Source organism: Oncorhynchus tshawytscha, linkage group LG31 (assembly GCF_018296145.1).
Source record: "Oncorhynchus tshawytscha isolate Ot180627B linkage group LG31, Otsh_v2.0, whole genome shotgun sequence".
Taxonomy (NCBI): Eukaryota; Metazoa; Chordata; class Actinopteri; order Salmoniformes; family Salmonidae; genus Oncorhynchus; species Oncorhynchus tshawytscha.
Genome location: NC_056459.1, coordinates 13,070,361 through 13,091,599, shown reverse-complemented (window position 1 = coordinate 13,091,599; position 21,239 = coordinate 13,070,361). Strand labels below are relative to the sequence as shown.

The following is a 21,239-nucleotide window of genomic DNA, read 5'->3' as shown; positions in this document are numbered from 1 at the left end:
ACTCATTTTCTCAGGACATACAGTACTGTGTACTGGTTGTTTGTTTTTCTGTTGAATAATTCTGTAATCGTAGACTCAGTATTATACCGAATTCTATGAATATAATCCTTGTCCCAGCATGTTGCACAATAATTCTCAAAATGTGAGTGATTATTGCTGCAGAGAACGCGTCCGATTAAATTCAAAATTACGCAGTGTAAACATTTCACGATGACAAGAATGTGTTAAAAATAATATCACGAATAATCATTTATTTATGCAGAAAAGTCACATTGAGATTCTCATTTTCATACGAGCCCAAGCAAGCAGCACACTTATAGTTAGTTACATATGAGACACAACACAACCTAAAAATAACAATGAATGGAAGTTAAAACAGTGCAAAGTGCATAAGAGAGCAGGTTTAAAAACATGTACAATCTGTGGTCAGCACATCCCTCCAATCTGGGATTTAAAATCATCAATCAGAATAAAATGATCCGAGTTGTAAACCCTTCTACAAAACAATATGATGGGGCAGCACAGCTAAAAGCACTGTGTTGGGAACAATATATAAAATACAGTTCATTGATCTTAGACGGTCATTTCCATGACTCTGTTGGGTACGTTAAGCGCTTCGATATTTTGGCAGCGGAACCTAAAATGGCCTTCTAGACAAACATATAACAGTGAGTCTGTGGCCTTACAGTTAAGGACGGCCATCCTGCTAACTGATAGAAGCTACAGTGATGTGTAAGAGGCCTTGTGTTTGTTACACATTTTAGAGCAGCATTCAGCATGGTTGATTCCTACGGCGACACACACACACACATGTACACAATTTCCTTATCACAAAACAGGGAAAGGACTTTGTTTTTATGTCCATAGTAATTTATTATTTTCTTCATAGAACTGGATAGACAAATGGCCCACAATTTTGAATCCCATAGGTAACAATTCTCACATAAAATAAACACATCCAGCACCTGGTCAGCATCACTGTAAAATATTCTCAACATCCCATGGGAGTGATTACTGAAGAATTTATTCACGTTTTTTTCTTAAATGTCATTTACAAAACAAAGACAACATACAATAGTGTTCCGTCATGTTGACAGTCTTGTCAAAGTGTTTTCCTTGATCTTTTTTGTTGTCCACATATTTTATACTCATACGTACAAACGTCTACAGTTTCTACACACAGTACAATGATAGCACGTCGATTTTTAAGTCACATTAAAAAACGGCAGTTTCATCTAAGTGGACATGAGCTTTAATTTACTGAGGGCGCTCTTTTGACGAGAACATGGTGGCCATTTTGAAATACTTACTTTTGGAAACCCATCTATTCTTGTGCCTGTTCACTAGGAAAGGGCAAAAGATATCCCTTTTATTGCTTTGATTTCTTTTCTCCTTGAACTTTAACCCCCACTGAAAGCAGAGAGAAGTACAACTATTTAACAGGATCACCAAAGACTTACCAACAACGGCATACTTTAAAAAAACACAGACAAAACTTGCACCAAGTCATCCCACTCTGACCAAAAGCGGTCGTAGAACTGATACTGTACATAAAGACCCAAAGTGTCACCATACGACAGCAATACAAAAGCAGCTCCTGCTTTGGACAAACAGACCAGGCATACGAACAGCCAGAGAGATCAGACACTACAAGCATGCTTTAACATCCTGCTTATTGGGAAGGCTACTTTGACAAGCCTGCCACAGGGACCTTTGATCTTAGAGAGATATGAACAGAGAAAAGTTTAAAGGTTGATGGGTCTAAAACTAGAGTCCAGATTCTTATCCTGAAACTACACGCATCTAATGGGATAATGGCTGGGATTTTGACACTCCCCAAAACCACTCCAATTGGTAACACACGTCATTTGAATTTGCTTTGTACAAATGTCATGTGCTTTTCTCATGATTACCATGCAACCTGCCAGGCAATCACAGAGACCAAATACCGCTTTTCAGAGGAAAACATTTGTTTGGCGGAGGCCTAATCAGCAAAAGAGCGCCCAAGGCTGACCACTATAAAGAACATCACATTGATCTAGATATCTATTGCATTAGTCTTTTAGTTCATAGATATGTTATAATGGCCCCTATTGACCTGTGCTCGTTCTTAGGGATGAAAACACCAGAACAACAGAAGTAGAAAAATATTTGGCACACACACTCACACATGCACCGCACTCACACAAAGAGAGCACAACAGAGATCACAAATTCAATCGACACACATTGTTTTACACGTATCTTTCGCAAACTCACTCAAACACACTTAGGTCTAGAACAAATGTGTCAGTTATGTGCACATACAAATAACAATAGATGTCACATACAGACATACGCAACACTAAAGAGATCCGATTTGAAGAAATAATTCCAGTACCACATGAGACACTGCTCTTGTACCAAAGCACACAGCAACAGAGAAATCCCACAGGCCCAATCTCCCTGCAGTCAGATATCACCACTCACACTACAGCTGAGCAATGGAGAGATCAGCTCTCTCACTGATTGTCACCACACTTGTGACACAAAGATTAAAAGGGATGGCGTGGACATGGTGACAAGTAAGCACGTAATAATCAACAAAGGGCCAGATTCAACCAAGCCTGCCTTGCCAACGTACATGCCCTCCCTCTGAAGGGATATTTTTTTTTTGGGGGGGGGCAATAAATTGTACATTGTAAGTCGCTCTGAATAAGTACATTTGTACATTTCTAATCACAGGGAAAATAGTGTTTATATTACGGTGGGGAAAAAATACAGTTTGCATTTAATTGAGCCCTTCAAATGAATCTGTGAGTGACTAGTTGCTATATTCACATGAGCCGAAGGACTGAAGGATAATGTGCTTCGTAACAGTGTATATGGATTCATTTGTGCTTCATTAATACTGCATTGCTTGGCGACTGAGCAGGCCGACTTCGGTCCTCCTAGGTATAATGTTCTGTATGCCTTAATAGACAGCAGAGAACGGAGCACATGTTGGCCTTAGCTAAATGGAATGCTGATGCAGAGAGCACAAGACCACTATGTGATAAGCAGAAAACATGAGTTGTAATCCTGGGCTCATTGATGTATTTGTTATTTTAAAGTCAAAATATCCGAGATTTTCAAAAATGAACGGATATCTCCACTGATGTGTTAAATAGGTTGTCATCGTATTTACTCGTCTTTGTCTGGCGTTCCAATATCTTTACAGGATCCTAATGATGCACTTTATCAATGTAGATCAATGTACATGAATGAGTGCCCCAGAGGTCTCATAGAACCAATTACAAAACCATACAGGATACATATGATGTAACTCTTTCTCCATCTCCCTCATACATACACAACATGAAATGATTTAGACATATGCAGTATTTCACTGCTTGAAGTAAATCTGATGCAGAACAACAAATACAGTAATTGTTTAGTGTGCATGGGGATCCATAATAAATACAAATATAAACTTCAAATTGCCATCAATAAATAAACTAAAATATTGATCAGTTATTGGTCATGTCATTATTTCAATACTTACAATATACCTTCAACACACATGTAGTCTGTTTTCTATATGATAAAATAACTAGTATCAATGCCAAGTTTGAACAAATAATATATATCATTATTTTGAAGCAGGGAGCATGTCACCTGGTAAGGGAAATATTGTTTGTAATATTCTCTTTCAGAGGAAGCCAATAAGAGATTTAAATGACAATGATCCTGTCATTTCTTCCCCACAGATCCTAAAGGACAGAGGATATTAGATGCAAGCAATAGGCTGATCAACTAATGGGCTTCTATCATACGGCTTTCACTCATCAAGTCCATTCAGATTACAAAGGACAAGAAGCTTTGAAGTATGATTCACCACTATTATAATCAGCCAAAGCTGAAAAACATCCGTTTAATATTCAAGTATTCATTTGAGCTCCGCTTTTTCAGCAGGAAGCTAAGCTACAGTGAAAGCTATCTATTGGAGGGCATCTGTAACATTTGTGAATGGCATGATGGTCAGTTATGGATGCTAGGATGAATTGAGGGTGTATAGATGTTTGATCTCTTTTGTTGGGAAGTATCTATGATCAATTTATCCCCATTAAGCATTGCAGCTATCAAGCAGTATCTTTGCATCCTTTGTCAGTGGGTTATAAACTTGTATCTGTGTTGGCAGGATTTCATTCCGTCTAACCTGTAGGATCTCTTAGAAAGAAAACCCAATGTGCTATGTTATGCTGTGGTGAAGATGTCAGCTAGTCTGTGCAGGCTAAATGGGTTACATCAGCATTTTAAGTATGATGCTATCCTCATTTTTTTCTCAGTAATCTGGGACTGTTGTGATACTTGATGACAGTCAGTTTTTTGGTGTTTAATGGGCTGAGATGATATGGTTGGTCGGGCCCTGGTTGCAATGTGGCCACTGCAGCTACACTCTTCTGCCTTCTGGTGGTGAATTGTGCTACTGCAGCACCTGGCCCCGTGTTTCAGGCAGCTTTAGAGCCAGGAAACTGCCGGCTGCGAGTGCGCCCGCAGCGAACAAGATGGGCACAGCCTTGGTGATGCCTACGAAGGACTGGAAGATGCTTATGCCGAGGACAGCAGCCAGCTTGCAAAGGGCATTTAAGAAGCCAAATGCAGTTGTCCTAAAAAAGAGAAGATCATGGAAATTGGCAGAGTAACTTCTCAGAACTTAACATGAAAACTTAAATATGTTTTCAATAAATCCAACTGCATAAAATACCCCTTTATTCACTGTGCAAGAAGGAGCTGTAACACTTAAAAAATGTGAGGTAGGTGCGCTTGCCTTTTATCCGAGGGGTACAGTTCCACAGTCAACACATCCAGGGCATTCCAGGAAGCTATGCTGATGCCGCCGAAGAGACATAAGAGGGCGATCATTCCCGACTCGGTACTGCCGAATGACAGGAAGAAACAGCTGACACAAGATATGACACTTGATCCCGCTGTGTAGGAAAAGAGATTGAGGGCAAAGAGAAAGAGAGAGAGAAAAAAAAATCTAAGATAAGGGCTCTTTCTGTAGTAGGCTAATCATGAAATACTGTGGTATAGTAAAGCCTGCATGGTTCGTGTATCATCAGATGTATAATCTCACAAGAAGCACCTTTTCTTTGAATGTTGTATAAAGCATTAATAACACATGCATATGAAGGCGTGACATACCCAACATCCTCAGACGTCCAATTTTGTCCATCAGCAGGGCTGACACAATGTTGCCGGGCAACACGGCCAATGTGCCCAGGAAACTGACAAAGTAGATCATGTAGGCGTTGTTGTCATCAGTGAAGTCCAACAGACAGCCTTCCTTGTTGTGTAGGAAGGTGCTGTTTACAAGTTTGCTGTTGATGATTCTGTTCTGGAACAAGTCTGACAAGAGAATTGAAAGCAAGAGAGGTGTCAAGAATGGGGGCCACGGGTAGGATACTGCCCAGTTCAATGCTAGGCAATATTCTAAGCTCTACTCTATATCGTTTTATGCTTCTTGTTTTGGGAGAGACTTTACCTGTATTGTAAAAGAGAGTTGCGATAAAGGTGCAGTTTCTGAAGAAGCTTCTGCTGGAGGTGATGTCCTCGAAGTAGCACTCCTCAAACACTGAGTCCTCAAACACCATGGACTTCATCTTAAGGTTGATGAACCTTGCGGACAATGGTAAAGTTAGAAAGACCTTGTATTTAACGGCCCAGAGTCGACTACCAATTGGTGTCCATTGCATAGTTGTGAAACTAAGGCCAGCACAGTTAACCATTCCTGATTAGATACAGAAAGGCATATTGCAAATTCACAAAGTTCTGTGTAATATCATGAGGACTGACTTGTCGTTGAAGTACTGTCCTTGGCGGTGCACCTGGTTCTCCAAGGTGAAGTTAAAAGTGACATGCTCCACTCGCTCCTTGGTGAAGAACTTGGTGCGCGAGGCATATTCCTGCTTCTGGATGTACTTGATCATGTCAGGGAACCACACTGTCAGCCCATAGTAGCTGGGGGAGAAGTAAAATACAAAAGTGGTTCAACCAAATAAACATGATTACGTTTCTTTATTTTTCACTATGTTGAAATCAGTTGAGATAACTATGAACCTCAATGGCCGGCCTGTTAAGATGGCAGGAGACATGATCTTTTAGAACCTTTTTAGATTTGATATGATAAAACATTTCTTGAGCTTTCTGATTGATCAGAAAATAACCGGTTTGTGCACAGGCCGCTGATAACAACTAAGGCCATGGCCCTGGTTCTGCTACCTGAACGACATGGTAAACCAGACAGCCATCATCATGAAGGTGGTCCTTCTGTACTCTGGATTGAAGATGGCCAAGAAGTTACTCCGCACCTATAGCAACCCACAGAAAAGTACTAAGATATGCACCTAGGTTTTTACAGCTGAGTCGGTTTAAAAACACAAAAACACACTATAAAACCCACTTAGCATAAATTGGGCTTTGGTCGTTTCGGATAAAACGCCTGCTGAGTGGCGTACATAATCTATGCAGTCTCATACAGTAAATGAACATATACTGTGTGAAATATAAAATATATACACATAAAACCATCATATTTTTATACCTGTATAGGATCTTAAACATGATGCTTACCTGGTGGAATAGACTGGTCAGCTTCAATTTATAGCGTCGCAAAGTTGATATGTCTCCACCCATGTCCACCAGCTCATCCATCTGCTTTACAGTCTTGATGGTGGTGACCTGGGGAAACAATACCTTCCATTTTCAACTCATCTGTATGCAGTACATGTATACATTAGGTCAGATTAGATTAGAACAACTCCATTTTCCTGTGAGGGAAATTCCCGTTTGGAGTGGTAAAGAAATGAACCAAATAATAGCAGGTCTAGCATATGCAGTAAACAAGTAATAGTCTCATCAGATACTTCCAGCCTGGGGACGAGGTTACACCGAAATAAACAGCTAGAACAGGACAATACAACTTCATAAACCCTTTCTGCAGAAGAACCTTTCAATTCAAAGACTTTACATATTTGTCTCAGACATACTCACAGAAAACACCTTCTCTGGGTGCCCCTTTGCTCTCATGTTGGTGTCGTGAACTTGTTTCAGAATCATCCAGCCTTCGTCGTGTTTGCCGTTCTGTTGGGAAATGATCGCATAGTTCATCAAAAACACTCACAGTTGAAACACATCACGAGTATTGTGAAACATCATGTCTGTGTGAAGTATCTAAGGGTTTACTGTAATGTGCCTTCATATAATTTCCATGAATTTGGAATAAACCTTATATTTTGGGTTATGCTAGTAGAGTAAGTAGTGCGAAGCTCAAAAATCAATGTGGACAATGCATTCTGAAAGTATTCAGACCTCTTGACTTTTCCACATGTTGTTACCTTATTCTAAAATGGATTCCATTGTTTTTTCCCTCATCAATCTACAAATAATACCCCATAATGACTAAGCAAAAACAGGTTTACAGAAATGTTTGCAAAACAAATGTACAATAATTCGAATTTACGTAACTGTTCAGACCCTTTACTCAGTACTTTTTTGAAGCACCTTTGGCAGTGATTACAGCCTTGAGTCTTCTTGGGTATGACGCTACAAGCTTGGCACACCTGTATTTGGGGAGTTTCTCCCATTCTTCTCTGCAGATCCTTAAGCTCTGTCAGGTTGGATGGGGAGCATCGCTGCACAGTTATTTTCAGGTCTCTCCAGAGATGTTCGATTGGGCCCAAGTCTGGGCTCTGGCTGGGCCACTCAAGGACATTCAGACACTTGTCCCGAAGCCACTCCTGCATTGTCTTGGCTGTGTGCTTAGGGTCGTTGTCCTGTTGGAAGGTGAACCTTTGCCCCAGTCTGAGGTCCTGAGCACTCTAGAGCATTCAGGCCAAAGAGTTCAATATTGGTTTCCATCAGACCAGAGAATCTTGTTTCTCATGGTCTGAGAGTCCTTTAGGTGCCTTTTGGCAAACTCCAAGTGAGCTGTCGTGCCTTTTACTGAGAAGTGGCTTCCTTCTGGCCACTCTACCATAAAGGCCTGATTAGTGGACTGCGGCAGAGATGGTTGTCTTTCTGGAAGGTTCTCCCATCTCCACAGAGAAACTCTAGAGCTCCTCTGTTTATTCAAGCTCAAGTACTGCCATAGATTTTCAAGACGAAACTGTAACTAGATCTCTCAGGATCATCATACTTATTCAATGTCATCTTGGTAAGCAATTGGCCTTGTGTTTTAGGTTGTCCTGCTGAAAGGTGAATTTGTCTCACAGTGTCTGTAGGAAAGCACAGTGAAGCAGGTTTTCCTCTAGGATTTTTCCTGTGCTTAGCTCTACTCGGTTTATCTTTATCCTAAAAAACAAGTATTCCAATAACATGATGCAGCCACCACAATACTTAAAAATATGAAGAGTGGTACTCAGTGATGTGTTGGATTTGACCCAAACATAATGCTTTGTATTCAGGACAGAAAGTTCATTTCTTTGCCACATTTTTTGCAGTTTTACTTTAATGTTTTGAAGAAAATAAATCTACACAGGCTTCCTTATTTTCACTCTTTCATTTAGGTTAGTATTGAGGAGTAGCTACAATGTTGTTGATCCATCCTCAGTTTTCTCCTATCACAGCCATTAAACTCTGTAACTGTTTTAAAGTCATCATTGATTGGTCTCATGGTGAAATTCCTGAGCGGTTCTCTAACTCTTTGGCAACTAAGTTAGGATGGACACCTGTATCTTTGTAGTGACAGGGTGTATTGATACACCATCCAAAGTGTAATTCATAACTTTACCGTGCTCAAAGAGATATTAAACGTATGCTCCCCCCCATCTACCAATAGGTGCCCTTCTTTCCGAGGCATTGGGAATACTCCCTCGTATTTGTTGTTGAATCTGTGTTTGAAATTCACTGCTCGACTAAGGAACCTTACAGATAATTGTATGTGTGGAGTACAGAGATGAAGTAGTCATTGAAAAATCATGCTAAACTATTATTGTACACAGATTGATTCCATGCAACTTATTATGTGACTTGTTAAGAACATATTTACTCCTGAACTTATTTAGGCTTGCAACAAAAAAGGGTCTGAATACTTATTGACGCAAGACATTTCAGCTTTTCATTTTTTATTAATTTGTAAAAAATTCTAAAAACATAATTACACTTTGACATTATGGACTATTGTATGTAGGCCTCGACACAATCCTGTCTCGGCTCTCTGGGAACAATTCTTTGAACTTCATGGCTGGGTGTTTGCTCTGACAACTGTGGGACCTTATATAGACAGCTGTGTGCCCCTTTCCCAATCGTGTCCAATCAATTGAATTGACCACAGATGGACGCCAATCAAGATGTAGAAACATCTCAAGGATGATCAATGGAAACAGGATGCACCTGATCTCAATTTCGAGTCTCATAGCAAAGGGTCTGAATACTCATGTAAATAAGGTATTTCTGTTTTTTTAAATTATTTTAATACATTTGCAAAAATGTCTATAAACCTGTTTTTGCTTTGTCATTATGGGGTATTGTGTGTAGATTGATGAGGAACATTTTTTATTGAATCCATTTTAGAATAAGGCTGTAGCGTAACAAAATGTGGAAACAGTCTGAATAAAGAAAAGGGGTCTAAATACCTTCAGAATGCACTGTAAATCTAAAGAATTGAAAATACTAAATTAACAATATCCCAGATTGTGCCTTTAAAGGTATGATCTGCCTATATTTACTGCTGTTCAATAGCCAACTCAGGTAATGATATATTAGGCATCAAATTATTGAGGTCAGAATTGGACTTGGGTAAACTGCTTCTATATGGACTTATGAGAAAGCGACCCTTGCTTACCTCTAAGAAGAAGCGAGGGCTTTCTGGCATGGTGGTGAGAGAAGCAATAGCCGCAACAGAGGGAAATGCACACACCAGGACGAAAACACGCCAGCTGTGGAACTGGTACGCAGAGCCCATCTGGAAACTCCAGCCTGGGAGGAGAGGAAGCAGAGAGAGAGAGAAATGGGACGAAGCACAAACTGTATCCCTGCGTAATCACTAGATACAATTTTGTGGTAAGGCACTTTGAGCGCTTTTGGGGCCATATCCGTGATGATTGAATTCCCGCCATAAGGCTACTCACCATAGTGTGGGATGATGGCCCATGCCATAGCTGAGGCATAGATGCCACCAATCATCCAGAACATGCAGAGCCAACTGAGGTGCTCCCCACGTTTCTCCTGGGCCAGAAACTCTGAGTAGTAGGAGAACACAATGGGGATGGAACCACCGATCCTGAAAGGATTAGCATGGAGAAACAAACCACTGGAGGTTAAATGAAATTTAAACTTGAAGATCATATTTGTTGGTAGGAGTGCTACAAAGCTTCCGAGATGGTGCTATTGGGATGAACGGTCATTCTTAGCATTAAAGCCAAGAAAATCTAACTCTCCTAATTATTAACAGTGCCTTCAGAAAGTATTCATACCCCTTGAATTATTACACATTTTGTTGTGTTGCAGCCTGAATTCAAATATATATTTTTTCTCAACCATCAACACACAGTACCCTATAATGACAAAGTGAAAACAAGTTTTTAGACATTTTTGCAAATTTGGGGAAAATTAAATACAAAATATCTCATTTACATAAGTATTCACACCCCTGAGTCGATACATGTTAGAATCACCTTTGGCAGTGATTACAGCTCATAGTAGTCTTTCTGGGTAAGTCTCTAAGAGCTTTGCAAACCTGGATTGTAAAATATTTGCACATTACTCATTTTACAATTCTTCAAGCTCTGTCAAGTTGGTTGTTGATCACTGCTAGACAGCCATTTTCAAGTACTGCCATAGATTTTCAAGACGAAACTGTAACTAGATTACTCAGGAATATTCAATGTCATCTTGTTAAGCAACTCCACTGTATATTTGGCCTTGTGTTTTAGGTTATTGATCTGCTGAAAGGTGAATTTGTCTCACAGTGTCTGTAGGAAAGCAAACTGAAGTAGGTTTTTCTTCTAGGATTTTTCCTGTGATTAGCTCTATTCAGTTTATTTTTATCCTAAATAACAAGCATTCCAATAACATGATGCAGCCACCAAAATGCTTGAAAATATGAAGAGTGGTACTCGGTGATGTGTTGGATTTGACCCAAACATAAAGCTTTGTGTTCAGGACAGAAAGTTCATTTCTTTGCCACATTTTTTGCAGTTTTACTTTAGTGCCTTAATGCAAACAGGATGCATGTTTTGACTTTTTTTTTTATCTACACAGGCTTCCTTATTTTCACTCTTTCATTTAGGTTAGTATTGAGGAGTAGCTACAATGTTGTTGATCCATCCTCAGTTTTCTCCTATCACAGCCATTAAACTCTGTAACTGTTTTAAAGTCATCATTGATTGGTCTCATGGTGAAATTCCTGAGCGGTTCTCTAACTCTTTGGCAACTAAGTTAGGAAGGACACCTGTATCTTTGTAGTGACAGGGTGTATTGATACACCATCCAAAGTGTAAGTAATAACTTCACCTTGCTCAAAGAGATATTCAACGTATTATTATTATTATTATTTAACCCATCTACCAATAGGTGTCCTTCTTTGCAAGTCATTGGAAAACCTCCCTGGTCTTTGTGGTTGAATCTGTGCTGGAAATTCACTGCTCGACTGAAGGACCTTACAGATAATTGTATGTGTGGGGTACAGAGACGAGGTAGTCATTTATAAATACTATTAAACCCTATTATTGCACACACAGTGAGTCCATGCAACTTATTATGTGACTTGTTAAGAAAATGTTTACTCCTGAACTTATTTAGGCTTGCAACAACAAAGGGGTTGAATACATTTCATTTTCAAGACATTTCAGATTTTCATTTTTTATTCATTTGTAAAAAATTCCAAAAACATAATTCCACTTTGACATTATGGGCTAGTGTGTGTAGGCCGATGACAAAAAAAGTTAAATTTAATCCATTTTCAATTCAGACTGTAACACAGCAAAATGTGGAAAAAGTCAAGGGGTGTGAATACTTTCTGAAGGCACTGCAACAATATTAAAACGCCCTTAAGCCCACCTGCATCTGTGTGTCACTCATTCACCATCCGTCAGTTTTCAGAATCTTACCCAACACCAGAAAGTAGTCTGCATAAGAGAAAGGTGCTGTAGCCCTGAACAAAGGAGGAGAAGAAGGAGAAGACACTGTTGATGGAGAGACAGATGAGAAGGGACTGCCGTCGGCCGATCCGGTCAGCAAGCCCACCCCACACGAATGCCCCGACCATCATTCCCAGATAAACAATCAGACCTGCAGAGGACGGAGAGAGACAATGAGAGAGATTCATGTTTCAATCAGACCTGCGCATACAGCTGCTTTATTTGCTAACCTTGGGCACAACACGTGGGTCGTTTCACCTCAAAAAGCACAAGAGGATTTCGACACCCACCCATCTCAGATTGTTCTGAAATCGTTTATGTTGTTAGAAACAGATAAAATTAGCAATCCTGCAACATTATTTTGTTGAAATATCATTTGACCTCTTTGAAGTTATGCAAATTGATTGCACCCAAATTGCCATTGAAATGTATAGGATTCATATATATTAATATGGTCAAACGTTTATATTATATGAATCCTACATGGCCAAAATGGCCAATTTGGGTGCAATCAATTAACAAAATAACGACGCAAGAATGCTAATCTGATCGGTTTGGGTTCCAAGTTCTACGGTAAATCCCTCACATCTTGAGACTTTGTTATCACAACTCACATAAATGACTGTCTTGCAATGTACCCCCCCAAAAGATTTCCATTTGTGCTATCTGCCAATTGCATTGTGTAAACCTGCGGTTAGGTGTGTTTGGGCAGACACCGTCATACACTCACAGACACACAAACAGGCACATACACACACACACACCGTCATACACTCACAGACACACAAACAGGCAGACACACACACACACACACACACACACACACACACACACACACACACACACACACAAAGCTCAAGGGCAGTGAAAGGGGGAGGTGTGGGATGGAGGAGGCTATTTATAGATGGTTTTCCCTTTTATGTGAGAATGAACTCTCTGTCAGAGGAAGAGGAAGGAACGTGTCAGGAGACAGACAGACGTGTCCGAAAGACAAGATCAGAGCAAGCTGCAGAGCATGCTTTACCGCAGAACGACAGGGTTTAATTGAATTTGCATTGGGACCGATAAAAACCCCACATATGACACTCGATCAGAGAAATACAGTCTTCAACACGCTCCAAAAAAAGGTAAGGGTTCACTTACCTAGCATGTAAATCAATCAAATCAGTTAAAAAGACACAGTTTAAGGGTCACACTTACCCAACATGCCCTTGCTTTCCTCTGACAGACACATATCTTTCTCGGCGCTGGGGAGCACAAAGCCCACTACGAAGATCTCCACACCGTCTGCCATGAGCGCCAGCCCCAGCACAAAGTAGAGGGTCCACTGGAACTTCCCATGGCCACACTCCTGCAGGATGGTCTCGTACTGCTGGGCTAGCTCTTCTTGGTCCTTCCGCCGTTCCCCCTCAAACTGTGCCATGTCCCTGAACTGCTGCCCATCTCCCCCTGCTAGGCCGTCAGCAGCCTTGCTCGAGTCAGCGCGGGGAATGCCCTGGTACTCGCCCTCGTAGATCTCGTCGTCTTCGTCGTGACCTTCTGTGGAGTCGCTGTGGCCACCTTCCTCGTCATTGGCTGCCTGGCTGTCGCCCCGGTAGTAACCGCCGTCCTGCCCCCCAGGCACTACAGGGTAGTCATCGTCGTCGTTTTCCTCAAAGCGGGCGTAGGAGCGTTTGCTGTACTCATCGGTCATCTTGTCCACACCACGGCCCACTTTCTTGGCCGCCTGGCGCTTGACCTCCTTGGCAATGTCTTTGGCGCCCTTTATAAAGGCTGTCTTGTTCTGATAGCCGTCCTCCATTATTGAAGTGTTGAGGAATCTCAAAGGCAGCGGTTTATCACCTGAAAAGTAGGTTGTGAACTCAGGAATCTCTGGGGAGCGTTTCTGTCAGGTAGCGTTCCAGTTTACCCTCAACAGGGTGGCGGAGAGTTGAGCTGAATTGGATCACAGGGCCCGCTTTGTGATGGACAGCTCCTATACAGAGGGAAAGCGTAAACACATTGTCAGTCACATGGACCATACTTCAGAATCAGGGTCGGGGTCAATATAATTGTAAACAAATACCGTATAGTTTAAAACATGTTTGAAACCATAATTGTGATCGAATGGAGTCCTTGCATCCATAGCTCCATCCCTCAGCTCTTTATCAAAACAAGTGGTGGGTTGCAATTTGTTGTTTTGCGAATCACAGATTGCCCCTTTAAGTACCAATCCATCTCTATAATGCTCAATAAATGAGTAAGCCTGTTACTGTTGCTAGGGGGAGAGTATTTCTAAGCAGTTGCCAAGCAACATCTTATCTCAATTTGCACTCTCTGAACTGATTAGGAATGGCTTACTGTTCTCCTGTTGACATATTGTGTCTGGTGTCCATCTGATAACCACTCAACACCAGGAAAACTATAGCAGGGACATACTGAGAAGGGTAGCAGCAATTCCTAGTGGACTGTGGATTCATGGATAAGTCAAAAGCAATATTTTTTCAAACATATGGAAAGGACATTTGAAATAATATAAATTAAGAGTATGAATCCAAGTGTGTATTATTGCAATGCACAAACAATGTTGCTTTTGACTTATACTGCTTTATTTGAAAATGGCCTTTCTCACATGTTAAGATGCAGAATCGACCATTCTGGAAGTAAAAAGCCTGTAAAATGTGGATAACACTTAGTGAAGAGGTGACTCCGGGATGCTGGCCTTCTGGGCAGAATTCCTCTGTGTCTGTGTTCTTTTGCCCATCTTAATCTTTTATATTTATTGGCCAGTCTGAGATATGGCTTTTTCTTTGCAACTCTGCCTAGAATGCCAGCATTCCGGAGTCGCCTGTTCACTGTTTTCAGCTGTGCTAACATAATTTCAAAAGGGTTTTTTATTGATCAATTAGCCTTTTAAAATGATAAACTTGGATTAGCTAACACAACGTGCCATTGGAACACAGGAGGCCTCTGTACGCCTGTGGATATATTCCATTAAAAATTTCCAGCTACAATAGTCATTTAAAACATTAACAATGTCTACACTGTATTTCTGATCAATTTGATGTTATTTTAATAGACAAAAAATGTGCTTTTCTTTCAAAAACAAGAACATTTCTAAGTGACCCCAAACTTCTGAACAGTAGTGTATATATATATTTTCATCAATCTACACACAATTCTCCATAATGACAAAGAGAAAATGTTTTTTTTTTATATAAATGTTTGCAAATGTATTCAAATTAAAAAACATGAATACCTTATTTACATAAGTATTCAGACCCTTGCTATTAAACTCTAAATTGAGCTCAGGTGCATCCTGTTTCCATTGATCATCCTTGAGATGTTTCTACAACTTGATTGAAGTCCAACTGTGGTAAATTTAATTGGTCGGACATGATTTGGAAAGGCACGCACATGTCTATATAAGGTCCCACAGTTGACAGTGCATGTCAGAGCAAAAACCAAGCCATGAGGTCTAAGGAATTGTCTGTAGAGCCTTTAGACCTTTATTTAACTAGGAAAGTCAGTTAACAACAAATTCTTATTTACAATGACGGCCTACACTGGACGACACTGAGCCAATTGTGCGCCACCCTATGGGACTCCCAATCACAGCCGGTTGTGATACAGCCTGGATTCTTACCAGGGTGTCTGTAGTGACACCTCTACCACTGAGATGCAGTGCCTTAGACAGCTGCGCCACTCGAGAGCAGATCTGGGGAAGGGTACCAAAAAATGTCTACAGCATTGAAGATACCAAAGAACAAAGTGGCTGCCATTATTCTTAAATGGAAGAAGTTTGGAACCACCAAGACTCTTCCTAGAGCTGGCAGCCCAGCCAAACTGAGCAATCTGGTGAGAAGAACCTTGGTCAGGGAGGTGACCAAGAACCTGATGGTCACTCTGACAGAGTTCCAGAATTCCTCTGTTGAGATGGGAGAACCTTCCAGAAGGACAACCATCTCTGCAGCACTCCACCAATTAGGCCTTTATGGTAGAGTGGCCAGACAAAAGCCACTCCTCAGTAAAAGGCACATGACAGCCCTCTTGGAGTTTGCCAAAATGCACCTAAAGGACTCAGAACATGATAAACAAGATTATCTGGTCTGATGAAACCAAGATTGAACTCTTTGGACTGAATGCCAAGTGTCACGTCTGGAGGAAACCTGGCACCATCCCTTCGGTGAAGCATGGTGGTGGCAGAATCATGCTGTGGGGATGTTATTCAGCGGTAGGGACTGGGAGACTAGTTAGGATCGAGGGAAAGATGAACGGATTAAAGTACAGAGAGATCCTTGATGAAAACCTGCTGCAGCGCACTCAGGACCTCAGACAGGGGCGAAGGTTCACCTTCCAACAGGACAACATCCCCAAGCCCATAGCCAAGGCAACGCAGAAGCGGCATTGCGACAAGTCTCTGAATGTCCTTGAGTGGGCCAGCCAGAGCTCGGACTTGAACCCAACCGAACATCTCTGGAGAGACCTGAAAATAGCTGTGCAGCAACGCTCCCCATCCAACCTGACAGAGCTTGAGAAAAATGGGAGAAGCTCCCCAAATACAGGTGTGCCGAGCTTGTAGCGTCATACCCAAGAAGACTCAAGGCTGTAATCGCTGCCAAAGGTGCAAAGTATTGAGTAAAGGTTCTGAATACAGGGTCTGAATACTTATGTAAATGTAATATTTCAGTTGTGTATTTTTAATACATTTGTAAACATGTCTAAAAACCTGTTTTTATGGGGTATTGTGTGTAGATTGATGAGGGAAAAAAAACAATTGAATCCATTTTAGAATATGGCTGTAACATAACAAAATCTGGAAAAAATCAAGGGGTCTGAATACTTTGCGAATGCACTGTATATACGCTGAGATACAGTTTCCTGTTCCCCAAAGTCTGATTTAAAATAGTGGCCACCATAAGAGAAGGTGGGAATATTTTGATACAATCAACATCACCGATAACAATATTATTTGGGAGCCTTTTATCTACAGTATGTCTGCCTATCACAGCGGCAAACGTGCAATGGTCTCTTTCTCTAAATGTGAAACAAATAAATATAGCATTTATTAGTATAGCATTGGATTTTGTAAGACAATGATGAACAGATGTGTACAAGAATTTAAATTTGTTACAGAATCAATGGGTTGGTCAAATTGTAATTGAGCTTCAAATTCAATGTTTTTAACTGGCTGCCCAGGGGGATGGGCTGTATGTCCTTGTAATTTTATTTTTCTGCTTTTTACAATTCATTATTATCTCAATCTATGGACGTGGCCACATTTTCCTTGACAACAAAATACCAAAAGCCCATTGTACAAGGCTGAAACCCAGTAACTATATGTATTTTGTTGAAACAGCTGTCCACTTCATCTTTGACAAGGACTGGAGATAAGATCTAATGCTCTTCTTTACCTATAATGCCATTTTGGGGTGTTTAAAGCGGTGCCTGCTTTAAATGGTTAATGAGAATTATTAATCCTCTCATGTCAGGTGTTGGGATTATACGAAGGGAAAACAATAGTACAGGAGTGAGAGGATTAATTTTTTGCATCAAGACTGTGTTCAGAGAATCAGATTGATTTCAAAGCTTTGGGAGGTTCGAGACTGTGAGCAGATGGGAGGGGAGAGAAACATCTAGAGAGTGACAGTGAGAGGGAGGAAGAAAGCAAAGGAAGTGAGACAGGACATGATACAATGGACAGACAGAATGGAAGAGATACATTGAGAAAAGGGGAGATAGACCTTGAGGGAGAGAGGAGAGAGAGTGAGTGGGAGAGCCTTCTTTAGGGAATTCCTTCCTGACAACAGGGTGGCAGACAACATGATTAAAGAGCCACTGGGTGACCCATTAGCCTAAGAGGTGCCTGCCAAAAGCAGCAAGAGTGAGGATAAAACTGGGTACAGCAATGACAACACATCCATCTATTTAGAAAAACACTGTCGCTGTAAATATACACATCAGATATACTATATTTTAGTCAGTAACGTCCACACGGTTGCACATGTGGGGTCAGAGATGGGGACAAGACTCACTTTAACACATATTGGTCCTAAAATGCAAACCCCGCTTTCCTGGCGTCCCAGTACTTTACCCTAGCGATTCCCTCACACCATAGAACACTCCTAATGGCTGCACTGGGGTGCCATCCCACTTCTCACATGAAGGTGACAAATTCAAGGGGGTAGTCCGACCATGACCTGAACCATAGGCCCTGTGACTGTCAGTCCCAACAGTCCAACGTCCCCTTGACAAGTTCATTGGTTGGCCTGGGTAAAAGATTGAAAGGAATGTGAGTCTTATTTAGTTATTTCTTGCTTTTCTAAAGTCTACCAACCTTGCCACCAGGCATACCAGCTAAAATAGATAGACAAGCTAGCTACTCCAACTTGATATATAGCCTGCAACGGCTTCTTGGTAGCTAGTTATGAGAGATTGGGAACCTATCTGGGCTAGCTAAAGACAACTTCATAAAATTGCTGTGGCTTGTAGTATTACAGAGAAGAAAATATAAGAAAAAATATAATATTTTTTACAAACTTGTGGGGACACGTGCCACTGGGCATGACGCCTCTGCATGCCGCCTCTGCATGCCAAAAAAATCTAAATCTACAGGCACTATATATGCTAATTATGTTGTGCATTATGATTATTTTAATGGTCAAGGAAATATGTATTTGTTAAGGGAAATAGTAAACCCGTTGAACATTAGCAACAAATGGCGCCATCTGAGACAAGGTCGTCATATGGAGGCAAAGCATGCACACGTATTGGCTTGCCAAAAGTAGCGCGGCTTTAATTCGACCTCAATATGATGGTCCATCTGAGATCTTTGCAAGGTCACACATGTAAGTTTATTATGTCAGAAATTGTCTGCCAATAACATTACGGACGGTTGGCATTCAGTCGACACGGAATCCCCCTTACCATCCCCCTCACCAACACAATCACGATGAATCGCCTTCGTGAAGGACAATTGCAAAATTATAACACATTTGTCAAAACACAAGGCAATACGACTGCGAAAATTAAGATAGTATGCTAGTAATATAATTTATTTAGGGGTAGCCAATAATTGAATATTTAACTCAGTACAACAAAAGCAGCGCGTCTTTTACAACGGACTTAAAGCAATTAGCAGAATTGTTGATCTAATTTCAATATTCAACATATTATTTTCGGAAAAAATATATATTTTTAAACCGAACGCAGTTCCAATCGTATTATTTGAAGAGATATTGCATTGTCGTGACTGCATTTTTACGCAGGGCTGCGGGATGATGTGGATACAATGTTAGACAGGATACTGTCATGTTAAATAGGCAATAAGAAATATCCACAATTTGAGTCTGAATCGACGCATAAATAGATAGGCTGCATTTCAATAAAACGCAAGATGATTTTCACACCCTAAATCGTGGCCCGTGCGCAAGATCTTTTGGGATACACGCACATCCAGATAACAACGGGGTAACGTTAGGCTTATGTAGGCTAATTATAACTAATTTGTTGAGTTTCATTTTAGTAAAGGTAAGAGCATCATCTCACCGTAATTATGATTTGGCTTTCACTATATCCCCAGCTTGAATTGTGTCCACAGGATGACAGTACGTTTGATGCTGCTGCTGCTGCTCAAACGTGGATAGGCTCCCCGTAACCCAACTGACTGAAGAGGAAGCGTGAAGCGAGAACCAAGAAGTACCACCTCAGTGGGTACCAAACGTAGCATCGTGGATCCCCTCCCCCCAATCGAACATTTTTGGTCCTCGGCATAAATAGACCATTCACGCACCTTGCCACGGTCTATCTTATTGGTGCTATAGTGGTTCTCAACTGAATCATTTATCTTAACCCGTATTTCAAACCATTTGAAAGTATTAACATCCATCTTGTTTAGATGTTGCCTACCACACCCTCTCATCATCCTACCACACCCTCTCATCATCCTACCACACCTTCTCATCATCCTACCACACCCTCTCATCATCCTACCACACCTTCTCATCATCCTACCACACCCTCTCATCATCCCACACACTATTCGAATCATGTGTAGCCTACATGTGAAAGCAAGCAACCAGGACGTGTAGCCTATTTATATTCAGAAAATGATGGTATGTTTGTTTCAATACGAACTAATGTATGCTAGGCTTTGGCTGTATTAGGTCTACATACTCTAAATTAAAATGATATTTACCGCGCATGCAAACATGTATAGTATATACTAGGAATTGCCTCCCTTTCAGTGATAGCCTACACTTAAGTTACCAATATTTGTATTACTCTGCTCCAATTCAATGTTCGCATAGAACAGCTTCGATATGATCTGTAAAAAAATATATAGTTGAAAAATGACCCACAGTTATCCCTAATCAACAGGCATATTCATAAGAGATATCTGAAACAATGTTTTCCATGTAACTGAACATGTCTCCCTGAGTTGAATATCAAAGTGCCCCCCCCCCCACACACACACCTGCTCCTGTTTCTATGCCAACCACTGGTCCATTCCACATAATGACATCATAGACAAGATGCTGAAGAAACCAGTAAGCTTAATAATTAAGCTTAAATGATTTAACATATCAGTTAGCTATGAAAATAGCGAACATATTTTTAAGGGGGGTTTAATTTACCAATCTAATATAGGGTTTTAAGCCTCTTCGTTTGCACGTGTTAAAACTGCTTAATAATTCAAATGTAAATATCATAGGTCAGGATAGGTACAATAAGTCTCATTCATAATGTAAGGGAACATTATCCACCTAAAAAAAGATACACTTTTTTCACGCCACTTTGATAAAGCTACCACTGGAATGTTATTTTTTTGCAGCAGGTAAGGAGACTGAGGTTAAGGTTAGGAAAAGAGTTAGGGTTAAGCAACAACAAAAAAGCTCTCCTAACCTGCTATGAAAAACACTTCCGGTCGTAGCTTTATCGAAGTGGTGTGAAATGCGTGCATACCTAAAAAAAAAAAACAGATACCCTGGAACCGGAAGTAACCCCTGGAAGATTCTCATGACCAGAAGACATTTTACCTCAACCTTGTTTTCTTGTTGTTGACCTAGGTTTGGGCTGATACACTTAATATCCTGTCTCCATGGTCAAGCTAGGTTGGGTCCATTCACAATTAACTTTGTGTCCAATTCTGATCATTCTA

The 21,239-nt window shown here is 40.7% G+C and overlaps 1 protein-coding gene across 1 annotated transcript; it reads right to left on the bottom strand.

Annotated features, from left to right (window-relative positions):
* Positions 1 to 222: 222 nt before the first annotated feature.
* Positions 223 to 19,870, bottom strand: LOC112229680 (synaptic vesicle glycoprotein 2A). The gene is made up of 13 exons (XM_024395636.2): positions 19,628 to 19,870; positions 13,301 to 14,075; positions 12,071 to 12,251; positions 10,091 to 10,242; positions 9,805 to 9,938; positions 7,014 to 7,103; positions 6,594 to 6,701; positions 6,243 to 6,331; positions 5,817 to 5,981; positions 5,506 to 5,639; positions 5,166 to 5,369; positions 4,789 to 4,948; positions 223 to 4,627 (listed from the first exon to the last, which is right to left on the bottom strand). Exons 2-13 carry the CDS (start codon positions 13,899 to 13,901, stop codon positions 4,444 to 4,446), a joined length of 2,202 nt encoding a protein of 733 aa, XP_024251404.1. The 5' UTR covers positions 13,902 to 14,075; positions 19,628 to 19,870; the 3' UTR covers positions 223 to 4,443.
* Between the last annotated feature and the right edge of the window lie 1,369 nt (positions 19,871 to 21,239).